Genomic DNA, 14057 nt, shown 5'->3' on the forward strand with positions numbered 1-14057 from the left:
ATCTGATCCGAGAGACCGTTGGAACCGTAGCCACCGTCGTATCCCTTAGTTGCAGAGGAGGAGGAGGAAGAGAAGAAGAAAGAGGGTTTAGATCTAGATCCAGAGGATGAGGGCTCAGATTCGGAGGAGGAGGCCTTAGATCCAGATCCAGAGGAGGAGGAGGAGGAGGAGGAAGAGGAGGCGGCCTTAGATCCATCGAGAAGCATTGTCTCCCAGGCCACCTCGATGCCCGTGGGCTGCTCCTAGGCCATCAGTGTCATCTCCCAAGCCATTAGCATCATCAGGCACGACACGGGTGGCGAAGCAAAAGCAATGGCAGGAGCAATGGAAGTGGGCGCACGAAGCAGTGGTAGAGCTACGAGCGTGGATGTGGAGCAACGGCCACGGATGCACGGGGCAGGCAGTAGGAGTAGCAAGGTGAGAGCGACGAAGCGGAGATGGAAAGATGTTGCGGCAGTTGATCAGATAAGCGGTGAAGTGGTTGTGTCACATGGCCCGTGTCCCTGCGTCTCTGATCTATTATCTATAATGAAACAGTTAAAATTATACTAAATCCACACAAAAAATTTATCCCCCACGGGGATGATGTTTTTCCGTGCACACCAGATTGTGCACCTAAAAACCCCATGTGAAAATCAATGACCCAGATCTATACTAACAAGACTTCCCCACGATCCTAGGGGCATGGCCGCTTCCAGGCTTTGGCTTCAACGCAAGCTTCCGCCCGACTCCGGCCATGCGTGATCCCGCACTGCGCCCCACGCAAAACATGAATCCCCTCTCGATCCCGCGCGTCGCCCTCAACTCCTGATTTGCGATTTGCAAAAAACATTCTCCTTCTGATTTCTGGTACCATATGGACGGCAGCTTCACAGGCAATCCGGAGGAGGAAAGATCCTACAGGAGTTCCTGTTCAGCCGATCTGTGTCGTCCCTGCACCGGAGACCCTATCTACGTGCATCCTAGCCGTCGTGCGCAGCTCGACAGCACCAAGTCCGGCGCGCAGCACGCGATCTGCGGCCCCCTCTTCATCAGCGGTAGCAACAAGGCCAGCAATGCCTGGATCGAGGTCCAGGCCAACTTCGACCACCTCGCTTGTGACGGCTACCTCTCCTGCGCTGACTTCCCCAATGTATAGGTTCACTTGAGTCCCTTCCCCTTTCCCTTCCAGAAACCCCAAGCTTCTTCGACTGAATGGTTCCTAATCGCATTGGAGTTTTTGATGCTGGAATGACGGAGTCACAGTCAAAGCATGTCTCTGTTTCAAGTTCACGACTGCTTAGTCATGTCCCTTCTTTTTATTTTTTTTATTGGATAGATATCGCTTGTGTTATTTGTTCATCCAAGTGCATTATGTAGTGTTATTTACAAACCAAAATTTATTGTTTCGAGATTCAGTCCACAACATTTTGTTTATATTGGACTGTTATCTTGTGACAACATTCTGGGCTTGCAGCTCTGTAAATGATGATTGGCAAGTAGTCCACGATCGCCGCTGACCGGTGGCCGCTGAACCACGATCGCTGATCCATCTTGTTGCTGCCGTGGTCGGTGTTTTCCGATCGCGCGTGGGAGTCGCGGCAGATCGGTGTTTGCCAAGTCGCGGACGGACTTATATAAATGCCAAGCCTCCTCTAGAATTTGCCAAGTTTCTAAAAATGCAAAACCAATATGCAAAACTGATGGAGAGGTATTTTTGTGAATTTTGGCAAAAATCAAGAATGGAAAAGCAATATGCAAAACTGTTGGAGATGCTCTTACTCGGTTACACAGATTAATTCCCCTTCAGGACATCTAAATGGAAGATGAAAATTCAAGTTTCTGATGCCCTAATGCCCAATGATATATAGATTTATTTGTTTCCCTTTCCATTTCTAGGAAAAAGAAGTACTGCTCTCAATACTCACAATATCGTGTTTCTAGAACTCATCAATTGACAATCTGTTGTAGGATTCATTTATTTCTATAATTCTATTGCATGAAGCCATGTGACCATGAAGAAGGGTCAAAAGGTCCTTGCTGTCAATTGTAATTAGGCCTTTCTTTTGTTTCATTTTTGAATCGGCAGCAACCCTTGTTGATGTAGTTAATATATATGTATCCATTGTGATGATCTGATCGCTTCGGAGTGCAGTGTTTTGTAAGGCTTATTGGGAAATTGGAGGGGTACTGTCTTTGTAAAGAAAGAGCATGACGGTGAAGAGCCTTTTGAGTTCATTGAGAAAGTGTAAAGGCTTTAGATTAGTAAAGAAGTAATTGAATTACTGATATGTGATATGTCCTTGTAGTTTAGCTTTTCTGTCAGGAAGTTCTAGAATGAAGAACAATATATATTTTGATGTACGCAAGTTCTGAATTTAAGGTATTATATGAGTCCTTTTAAACATATCTTTTTGGTTAACTATCTTACAGAGTGATCAATTAAGTATTTTGATTATACCTGTGTCTATTTAGCTTATCAGTTAACTGACACCTAGCTCTTGCCTCACATCTGCTTCTCTTTTTGTTGTTAGGAAGTTCAGGAACAAAGAACAATATATATTTTCATTTACGCAAGTTCTGAATTTAAGGTATTATATGAGACCTTTTAAATATTTTTTTTGTTAAGTATTTTACAGAGTGATCAGTTAACTATTTTTGTTATACTTGTGTCTGATGCCTAGCTCTTGCCTCACCAATACTGAAGATGGCTCAGTGCATGTTCAGTCATTTGCACAATAAAATCCTAAAATCTGTCTGTTGTTTTGTATTTGTACTGTCTTTCCAGCTTTATAATATATTGGATTGCATGCCAGCTATTTTAGAGTTGCTAATTGTGAGAGCATTTTGTCTGTTAAACTACTGGTTTAGGGCTTCTGAGGATACTGCATTGGAGACGCTTTCTGGCAAAGGTGCACAAACAAAAGTTTTTTTTTACTCAAATCATTATTGCTGATTTTTGCACCTTGCTAATGGTACGATGGGTCATGCCCATTGTTTCATTGGGATGGTTCCTACTATAGTTATATAAGTTCTTTTATGGTAAGTTTTTACTGATTATTTTGCTCTCTTACTGTAGGGATAATAATTTGCTCATCATAGAAGGAAGGTTGACCAGCTTTAAAATTAGCTGACAAAAGTTGTATTTTTGTTTTCACTAATGCTGCATATATTAATCATTTAATCTCTGGATAATTAGATTCTTAATTAGTATATATTTGTTTGAGCTGTTGAGGAAGAATCAGAAACCTTTTGCTTGAGCTATCGATTCTATAGTTTGCCTATCTCCTTTTGTAGAAAGTGAAAAGAGGACTCTCCTTTGGTTAAAGTTGGAGTCAGTTTGTTCGAACTGCATAGTATTTTTGGATTTTTCTGTCCATTCCTGATCTTAGATAGGTACATACATACTGTATTTTTTTATTTCATGCACCATGGTCCACTTGAGTGTTTATACTTAGATTAGTCAACACCTTGTTGGGTATGCGATGTCATTTTTTTCTGCCAGGATATTGCATTGTCTATAAATATGAGCAACGGGCCGGCCCGGCCCGATAGAGCACGGGCCCGTATGGCGCGCGTGCCACTAGGCCATGCCTCCACAGGCCACCGTGCCTGCCTGATGGCCCAGGCATGGCTCGTGGGCTGATTTTCGAGCCGGCCCAGCCCGAAAAGCACGAGGCCCAATAGTCCTTCGGACCTGCCCATGACCCGCTATATGAAAAACATCAAATTTAATATAAAATTAACAAAGCATAAGTACATTACATTCAAGTCACATATATTAATACTTCACAATTCACATGACACAATATACTCTCAGATCATATTTCACTTGCTAAAATTCATAAGTTTTACAAGTCACAAAACCTGATACTTCAAGTTTCACAAATGTCCTGATACCGGGCCATTACCGTTCCTACTGTTAAAAGCGGGCCGTGTTGTGCCGCCCAGCGGGCTAAGGGGTCAGCCCAAGCACGGCCCGCTACGTGCTTCGGGCCGGGCCGGGCCCAGTTAGGATCGGATCGTGCCGTGCTCGGGCTGAGCCAAATCACCGTGCTTTGGGTCGTGCCTTTGGCCCGCGGGCTGAATGCTCAACTTTAATAATTTTCAATTATCATTTAATTTATAGAACCAAATAGCAGTTGATGTTAAAAATGACATGAAGGAGCAGACTGCACCCCCCGCTTTTTAATTAAGAGGATGCAGGGCTCGAACCTGGGTCTCCTGACTGAGAGCAAGCTCCAGTAACTAGACACCCACGAGAGCACCTGCAAATAGCAGCTGATGTTGTAACCTCTTTGGTCATTTCAAGTCCTCCAATACTTCTGCTAGATAGATGTTAGGTAAATTCTTGGGTTATTTACTTATTATATTTCTTCAAGCCTATATTGATCTTCACAAAGATTTGTTAGGCCTTGTTTAGTTCGCGAAAATTTTTGAATTTCGCTACTGTAGCACTTTTGGCTTTATTTGACAATTATTATTCAATTGTAGACTAACTAGGCTCAAAAGATTCGTCTCGCAAATTACAGGTAAATTGTACAATTAGTTATCTTTTTTATCTATATTTAATACTTCATACATGTGCCACAAGATTTAATATGACGGAGAATCTTGAAATTTTTTGGAAATTAAACAAGGCCTTACTCGATTTTTGAAACACCGCAAGAAAGAAGAAACAATTCACCACCTCTACCTAAAGTGTGTTTTGGCTAAACAGATGAGTGCATTGTACATCCAGAAGATCATGCACCAGTTGATTGTTGGCAGCTCTGAGGGCGGCTTCTAAATGTAGGGGAGCTTGAAGACCTGCTGAAGACATTTTGCTGCCAAGGTGTGTGTTCTTGTAAATGTATTTCTCTTTGCATTGTCTTTTTGCCTGCTAATTTGGTGTTGCGGGGTGTAGTAAGAGTCTTAGCTGCCTTGTGGAAATATGTGGCCGGAACATTTAATCTCTTCTTGTGTACATGTAGACTTAGGGTATAAATATATGGAAATTACTTCGTACTCCTAGGAGTAGCTACTCCCATGTCTATATCTCTAGACTTACTCCCATGTCTATATCTCTAGACTTAAGATATATCCTACGATCGGACGAAATATATGTAGACGAAGATATGATCATATTAGACCATCTAGGGGTGATATATATGTTAAGTATGCATGCATACATAGAGTATGTGGTTATACTTATTATATATACTACAATAGTGTCATTTTAGTAATACATTAAAAAATATAGATTTCTTCGAAAAATTTTCACGTCATAAGATCTAGAGTATCTTAATATAAAGTATATAAACATACTCAAACCGTTAAATAAGTATGAACATATACACAATGTGGTTTATTGAAGGTAGGAGTAACTACTCCTAGGAGTGCGGAAATAAGTCATGCTTAATAGCTTAACATATACGTCTTTTAGTTATTTGATTTGGCTAGTTATGTGATATCGTGGCGTTAGCACGAGCATTATACTAGTATGAATAAATGAGTCGGACGCTCAGGTCCCATCATTACCATTTATATAAGCTTCTTCGAACAATTAAGTCATCTCTAACGCTTATATATCATTTTTTTTAACCAATCATTGTAAACTCACCACCTTATCCTCCATATAAGCAACTCTTGGAGACTATGCCAGTATATCCTGAGATTGATGAAGTTATCATAAGTATATTGTTGTCTACGAACATATCAGGTATTACTATAAAAATAACACTGTTAATCTAGAATAAATCTAAAAAAATATAAACACCTTTATTAAGTAGAGGATTTAAAATTTCAGAGACAAAATTCACCAATTTGTTGGTACATTTAGCACTTTACATATTCATGTTCAAATGCATCTCAATAGGAGATATCTCTGGATATGTTATTTTGTATTTTTGTTTGTAAAGTATATTGGTGCTTTTTTTCAATGACCATCCCCATGGTACTCCCTCTGTCTCAAAATAGAAGTAGCCATAGGATACATATAGGTTAAACTTTCTCAACATTTTTATCTCTAAATACATTTATTAAGAAAGTATATTCAATTATCTCACTAATGATACTAATTGTGTACTTCATCCGTCCCTAAAAGCTTCAATTTCTAGAATCCACGAACTTTATAAAAGAAGCATCAATATCTATGACATAAAATGAATATTTTCTATAATAAATCTAATGATACTAATTTGATAATATAAATCTTAGCATTTTTTCTAGAAATTCGATCAAAGTTTAAAAAATTTGACTTAAGACAACTATAGGCATTGAAATTTTTAGAGACTGGGGAGTATTATAAATATTAATATTTTTAATATATTTGATCAAAGTTAAAAATATTTGATTTCTCAATGATAATGACATCTATTTTGAGACGGATAGTGTGCATGCCTAGATTTTTATTCTTTGGAGAAAACGTGCTCAGATCTTAAGGATGCGTGCTCCTGTGTGCGAGGCAGCCACAACCACAGCTTGAGCAGCCGCTGAAAAAAAAAAATCTTGCCGAGCGTAAGGACACTCACAATAAATATTTTATTATAAAATTTAAAGTTATTTATTATCTCGAATAATATGAACTTAGAGTCTAAATAAGATTTGAAGTCTTATATTCTCTACCTCTTTTTTTAATAAATATGCTGCCACATCAATAAAATATTATAAATAATATGTAATTAATTGTCTTTGACTCTGTGACAGAGTGTTGTATTGTGAGTATAGGAGCAAGGAGCCGTACACTAGCTTCAAGGTGAAGAGCGGTGGCAGTTACGAGCTTGACAACGTGCAGCCACAACAGCAGCCAGCAGGTGGCTGGCTGTGTCAACACCCATTTCATCTGTTTTGGTGGCTTGTGTTTATCTGAAATCCTATCTGTACTAGTAGATAGAGTCTGTACAGCCAAACAGATGCCGTGCCGTGCGTGCTCGGTGCAGACGGTGCTCCACCCCCATCTTTCTCGTATCGTATCTGCTGTTGCTGAGTCAGCCTGCCTCGACCAAAAGGAAAAAAAAAGCTGCCTGAACAAACAAACTGGTAGTGGCACCCTACAAGCAAACCCAAACTTGTCTCTCACCTAATAATAATGGTTCTATTCTATAAAGCACATTTCCATGGCGACATGGCATGATGGTACTCAAAACCAGAAGGTCCTCTGTTTTCATTAACAAATATAGGTTGGCACGCATCGTGGTTTCCTTCAAATTAAATACAGATGCATCATCATTAGACTCAAATCATTCTGAAACCACCCCTGTAGTCCGTCGACACACACACCGGTGGTCAATAGCCCATACGCCATAGGCCTTCTCAACATTTCAACAGATACGGCAGCACTAATTAGCATCATTACGCTGTTTTTAATCCTTATCCGTGATGGTGGGTGGAGATGGAGTGGAGTGTGGACCTAAACAATAGTATAGCAGCAAAGAGGCGAGAGGGAGGGCAAAACGAAAAAGCAAGGACACAACAGCTACAAGGGAAGGGGAGCTCTGGACGCAGGCAGGCAGGCAGGCCTGTAGTTTCGGTGCCAGTGGTGGAAAGTGGCAGCAGGCAGCAGCTAGAGGCCACATTCCTACTCCTACACCACCGCCACCACCACGGGTCCACCGTCCACGGCACCACCACCCTTCCAATCCAACTGCCCTTGCGTTGCGGTGCACATTTTCCTCCCACTACTACTTTATTGCACAAACCGAATCCCACGCCTTCTCTTCTCTTTCTTTCCCCTTCCTCTCACGCACCCTGCTGCTCCTGCCGGCTGGCTGCCGCCGCTGATCCCTCTCCCTCTCTTACCACAAGCCGCAATTGCCGGCTGCTCCTCTTTCTCTCACCCCCATTGTTGCCTGCTGGAGGAAGTGGGAAAAGAAAGATGGCTTCTTGGGAGTGAGTAAGGATCACATGATGCAATTACCTCCATCTTTCTCTCTTCTCTTTTTGTGGGCGGCATATTCTTCTCCTCCGCCTGTCTAGATCCTTGTTTCCTCGGCCCGGCTTAGCTTCCAATCTCACCAACGGTCCAAGTTGCTGACCACGGAGCATTTCTTCAAACGGGTCATTCTCTGGTAAGGCAACCACCAAAGCATACTTCTATTCAAGAATCTGTTTGTCCGCGTCGTCCTCTTGGCTTTGTTCCCTCTCGTGGCTGATTCATCGTTTCTGAATCATCTCTTTCGTTTAATTGGTTCCAGCGCCGGTTCCATCGGGTTTTGATGCAAGAGTAGAGGACTTGGCAGGCTGTTGCGACTGGTGGTTGGAGAGCAGGAACCAATTTCATGGCGTGTGCCCCCCTCCCTTTTAGCCAGATTGAGGACAATTTCAGCCAATTTTGTAGGAACCCGTTAAACCCATCCGGAGAATTTTTCTTGCGCCTCCTATGATTACGAGCTGTGTCTGGACAGTGCCTACGCTCTGGAGTTTTAGTGCGAATTGTTACCGGTTTCAGTCAATTTTGATCAAGCCCAGGGAAAGTACCAATTTGGGAGTTCCAGCTGGTGCTGCTGTCTGCATTCTTCCAAGGCAATCAGTGGGGAATTTTTGTTCCTTGGTGGCAGATGGGTTGCTCCAACTCTAAAGTGGACAATGAGGAGCCCGTGAGGCGCTCCAAGGACAGGAAGCAGCTCATGAAGCAGCTTGTGCGCCGCCGTCCTGAGCTTGCAGCTGCGCACATTGCATACCTGCACGCCCTCCGCAACACAGGAGCCACTCTCCGGCAATTTGTGGAGCTGGAGTCTGCACTGTCACAGCAGCCTCCTGAAGGCCTTGCGGCGCCGCCCTCGCCTGCTCCACAGCCGCCGCCGCGACCACCACCTCCTGAACCCTCAGTCACATCCTCATTGCCACCCTCGCCACGCCCCCCGCCGCCTCTCCCTTTTAGTCCAATAACCACCATAAGGAAGATGGAGAAGAGAGATGATGAGCTGCCACCACCACCTCTGGTTTTGAGTCCAATAAGATTAAGAAAGAGGGATGATGAGCTCCATGGGGGTGATTTTACTGATGATGATGATGACACCGACAGCTGCTCAACTCCTCTACCACCACCCCTGCCACCCGGCATAGATTGGGAGGAATTGGATCCCTACAATGTGCGCCCCTTGAGTTTCCCATCTCCATTTGCTGATAGGAACGATAAAGAAGTGGCTTCACAGGTTACCATGGACAATGATCCTGAGGTAGACACAGAATTTGATGGAGAGGAGGATGCAAGTGTGCTTGGCATTGATGATGGCATTGTGGACAGGGTCCATGTGAATCCAGCCAAGGGTAGGGCTCTGGGTGATGTCAACTCTTCAATGGTGAGCAGGGTGACAAAGGATTCAGACTCTATGGCGGTGCCTTGGAGGAGTAAGAAGTCACTTGTTGAGATTGTTAAGGAGATTGATGAGTACTTCTTGAAAGCAGCAGCAAGTGGGAAAGACGTTGTGATTCTTTTGGACTCTGCTGGTGGGCGGCCTGATGCCTTAGAGATAGAGGCAAAGAAAGGTAATATGTGCCCATGTACTATCATTATGTACATATTTTTGATATTTCTGCTCTAGAATCTTCTTTCTTTTGGGGGTGCCGTATCAATGGTCTTTTGGAAAATTCTATGGATCATTAATTTAAGTAGTTTGATATTTGGTGTATGAAAATGTGTTCTGTCATGGAAAATGAAATTGACAACAAGATATCTATCTAGAATCCATCTACTAGTTTTGAAATTGAATTGATTAATGTGTCTCCATTTCATGGTTTGCTCTTTTTGACAATATTAATTCATATCACTGTTCTGCTGTTCTCTTAGAATCATGACTCAAAAGTGTGAAATGTCCTGTTTGAAACCATTGTAGCATCCTCAGAAGAACTGCAAAGAAGATCATTTATACAGAATCTGTCTTAATTTGTCCTGTTTAGGAGAAGTTACTTCAGGCTTATGAATGTATAATCTTTTATTTGATTTAGTTGTTGTATATGGACCTTCTGGTCTATACACTGTTTGGTTCTCTGATGCTTTTTTTTGTGTAAATGTATTGCAACATCCATGGAAACATTGGAAAGTGACCAATATTAGAAACCAATTCATGATCAAGTGCATCACTACATTACTCTGTTACAGTGGAGTAAAAATGAAAGGGCAGAAGCATTGTCTTTCTTGGTGTTCAGACACTCCTGAATAGTGTTGTTTGTTTCCAGGTGCGGGAAAAAATTCCAAATCTGCGAAGGTTTTCTCCACGCTTTCTTGGAGCTGGTCTTTTAAATCTCAGCAGGCTAACAGCGAATCCTCAGTTCTGAATTCTAGTGATTCCTCTGGATATGGTTACCATGGCAAGACGCTGGAGAAGCTTTATGATGAGGAGCAAAAACTCTACAAGTTAATCAAGGTGAACCCTTGGACTAGTAGAATAATTGGCTGTTAGCTACAAATTGACGAGTCAATTTATCTGTAAATTACTTCTTGAGCAGTGTTTTTCTTGTTCTATTAACAAGAGAGCATGACAGCATGATGGCAAAATATTTAAATATTTCCACTTTATTGCTTTACCAAAAGTCAACACATTGCTGATTATTACTATTTTTATCTTGCAAGGATGAAGAATTTGCAAGGCTTCAGTATAAGAAACATGTCTCAGTGCTACAAAAGCTAGAATCAGGGGAACATGATAGACTGCATGCAGAAAGAGTACGGGATGCTATTGAAGAACTGCAGACTCGGATAATCTCATTGGAGGAAGCTGTGAGTTTGGCGTGTTTTTCCATATCAAATCTCAGAGATGAGGAATTATATCCTCAGATTATTGAACTATCTGCTGGGTAAGCTCCAAAAGTTAGCTAACTATAATACTAAAAACTGCTATTTTAAAAGAAACATCCACTAGTACTTGTTCTTGTATTAACGTTAGCATATAATTTCATTTGGAACTCCTAGATATGGCTTATTAACTTGTAAGTCACATGCTCAGCGTTGTCATACTGGAGCTTTTTTGTAATTAGAATGTTCGATAGTAGTTACCTCATGCATAATGTGACTTTTGTCTTGGAATGTGGCTCTTGGATTAATAATAAATGAATGCGCGTAGCAAGTTATCATTGCAGCTCGGTGTCAATGCCTCAAACATTACATTTTTTATGCATTGAGTCCTTATCACAGTACTATTTCATTCATGTTACCTTGTCTGAACTTTCTTCTCCTGATCTAGGCTTGTGCATATGTGGAGAAACATGTACGAGTGCCATCAGGTCCAGAACCATATTGCCCAGCAAGTTAGTCTCCTTGGCAACATACCTGGGAGTGAACCAACAAGTGACACTCATTGCCAGGCAACATCTCAGCTGGAAATTGAGGTGTCTGGATGGCACAATGCCTTCTGCAATCTCATCACATTGCAGCGTGAATACATTAGCATCCTTAACCAATGGATTGGTCTCACAGACTGCCTTCCAGATGATGGTGGCTTAATGAGAAGTTCATCTGGAATACGTAGCCTCTCTGAGGAACTCCAGCGTGCTCTTGACAGGCTACCAGAGAAGGTATGATAGATCCAACTTTGCCCTTTTCTTTCCATTGAAACCCAGCTTTCAGCAACTTTTGGTTAAGGATATATAATTTTTCTTTGAATAAGAAACCTGTGGCTTATTCATAACTGAAGGACTAGTGTATTCTTTCACAAACTTTGTTGTGCTTACCATTTATCTATTTTATCCCTCTTTAAAAGATGTTCCTTATTTATACAAACAGATAGCAGCTGAAGCAATAATGACCTTTATGTCAATCATACACTCTATAGTTGTACAGCAGAGTCAGGAGCGCCAACTAAAGAAGAAGTCAGATAACATGGATAGCAAGTTCCAGACCCAGTTAGAGAAACACAGTGAAAATGCAATGCAAAATTCAGCCCAGCCTCCAAATAAGAATCACTATTCAGTATCAAAGAATGAAACGAAACTGGATGCATTTAGAAAGCAGGTTGAGGAGGAAAAGGCCAGATACCTAACCTCTGTGAGAGTAAGCCGAGCCATGACACTGAACAATCTGCAGACAAGCCTTCCAAATGTGTTCCATGCTCTGGTGGGCTTCTCAGGAATGTGTGTGCAGGCATTTGAAGGTATCAGCAGATGCAGTGAAGTTGCTGTTATTCACTCCGGAGCGGCTTCACCTGCTATTTGCTCGTGACCTTGGTTCGATGACTGTGATTATTCATTGTAAGTAGGCAAAGTATAAACTGGTTCCACGTGAATACCCTTCGCTTCTAATTTCCAGAACTTGAATAGTTTTCGGCGGATTATGTGAAGTCAATATAGGCATAATAGTCTTGAATAGATCACAAAGTCTCAATTTGAGAAGAGATGGTTACCTCTGAGGATAGTGGTAGAAATATGAAGTATCATAAAACATATGTGGCTTTAAATTCTGGAAAGGATTCATGCAGACTTTAAATTCTCGTGGTATGATAATTCTACATCTCAATATTTACCAATGTCTTTCCTAAAAAAAATCCAATGACCAGAAACTGCCCTGGATCACAAATTCACAACCGACAGACAATCTCAATGCTTGGTTGTGATTGCATGAGAAGTACTACTCTGTACATAATCATTTGCATTTTGACGGAATCAGTGTTTTTCTCCCTTTATATTATATTTATATATAATTGTTATGGTTTACATACTCTGAATCTATGCATCTGATTTCAGTTGCACAATGCCCCTAATTCATGCATATGTAATATGGCACATTGTAAAACGCACATACATGTGCAAAGTACTTCTCCTCCTTAACTACTATTACAAGAAAACTGCCTGTCAAAGTCATTCCTTAAATACTACTCTTTTAGTTCCAAATTATTAAAAGGTATTTTAGTTTTTTCTAGATATATTCTTGTTACTATGTAACTAGACATAATGTATATCTAAGTACATTTTGCTATCTATTTAAAAAAATGTCATAATTTGGAATGGAGATCAAATGTAGGCATCCGCATATATATTTGAAGATGATAAACTGCAAACTAAGTGAAAAGGTAAATATGGTATTTAGGGCCAATCGCGTATAAAACAAATAACTTACACTATTAGTCACATAGGAAGCTAGCACTGTAAAATGATTAAAAAATCTGAATAATCTTAACTAATAAACTCAATGATATACTCTCTCTATTTTAAATTATAAGACGTTTTAACCTTTCTAGATACAATGTTTTTTACTGTGTATATAGACATAGTATTTTTAAGTGTATAGCAAAAACCATAATTAGAAAAGCCAACTTGTAACTTAGAACAAAGAGAATAGTTTGTACTTTGAGTTTTCAGTGCAAGATCATATCAGTGGGAATTGGGAATATGGACGAGGATAGGGATGGAAAACAAGCGTAAAAGTTTGGATGGACCATCTATCATGGAGCATTTGGGGTAACAATATTTTACTTTTTCCAAATGATTTACTATGTTACACCATCTTTGCGCAGTATATGGGAGTTTACTTTCACAATTCTAAATTATTTCAGCGTGCTTTATGAATGAAAAAAAGTTCATTTTAAATGACATAACCAGTGATGGTTTTAAGAAAAAGAAGTGAAATGGTGCATGATAGGTAAACCTACCTAGAACTTTTATATGCGCGATTATTTTCGGCGGCCATTTGGTTGTGCATTCGCTTGAGCTTATCAGCTAAATTTGTCAGTCATTTAGCAGTGTTTTTTCTCTCACAATAAATCATCGAATATTACTTTCTATTATTACTTTTTAGCTAAGCGAACAACCGCCTCGTTTTCAGCCAAGCTTGTTAGTCGATGGCCTCGTTGTGGTTGTTACCAATGTTGTTGTTTATATAACGAAAAGGAAGAAATGTGAGGCAATTTATATACATGAAAACATAGTTGAGATCGGAACATATTTGCTTTAAAAGTTGATGACTTCTCTCGGCAGTGGCGGAGGGAAGGGGGGCTGAGGGGGGTCTGGCACCCCCAACCTTCCCATAACTCCCTTAATACATCACATAGATTAGATGCTGAATTGTCTAATTAACTAGTTAATAATATTATCTGTACTAAGATTTTTATTCTTATTATATATTAATCTCTAATAGTTTCTTATACAAATAAAATCTAAATCTTTCT

At 40.6% G+C, this 14057-nt stretch overlaps 2 protein-coding genes across 3 annotated transcripts; both read left to right on the plus strand.

The window, feature by feature from the left end:
- LOC110433587 lies at window positions 585–6643 on the plus strand. Of its 2 annotated transcripts, XM_021456020.1 has the most exons (4): window positions 599–1132; window positions 2514–2570; window positions 2851–2891; window positions 3059–3418. In XM_021456020.1, exons 1-3 carry the CDS (start codon window positions 857–859, stop codon window positions 2857–2859), a joined length of 342 nt encoding a protein of 113 aa, XP_021311695.1. In that variant the 5' UTR covers window positions 599–856; the 3' UTR covers window positions 2860–2891; window positions 3059–3418. The 2 variants fall into 2 exon arrangements, 1 of the variants encoding a protein (XP_021311695.1); XR_002451069.1 differs by adding an exon at window positions 4700–6643 and having other exon boundaries at window positions 585–2891; window positions 3059–4511.
- Window positions 7488–12415, plus strand: LOC8078227. The gene is made up of 6 exons (XM_002455808.2): window positions 7488–8027; window positions 8154–9447; window positions 10138–10325; window positions 10532–10755; window positions 11142–11472; window positions 11681–12415. Exons 2-6 carry the CDS (start codon window positions 8517–8519, stop codon window positions 12113–12115), a joined length of 2109 nt encoding a protein of 702 aa, XP_002455853.1. The 5' UTR covers window positions 7488–8027; window positions 8154–8516; the 3' UTR covers window positions 12116–12415.

This window comes from Sorghum bicolor, chromosome 3, assembly GCF_000003195.3.
Source record: "Sorghum bicolor cultivar BTx623 chromosome 3, Sorghum_bicolor_NCBIv3, whole genome shotgun sequence".
Lineage (NCBI taxonomy): Eukaryota > Viridiplantae > Streptophyta > Magnoliopsida > Poales > Poaceae > Sorghum > Sorghum bicolor.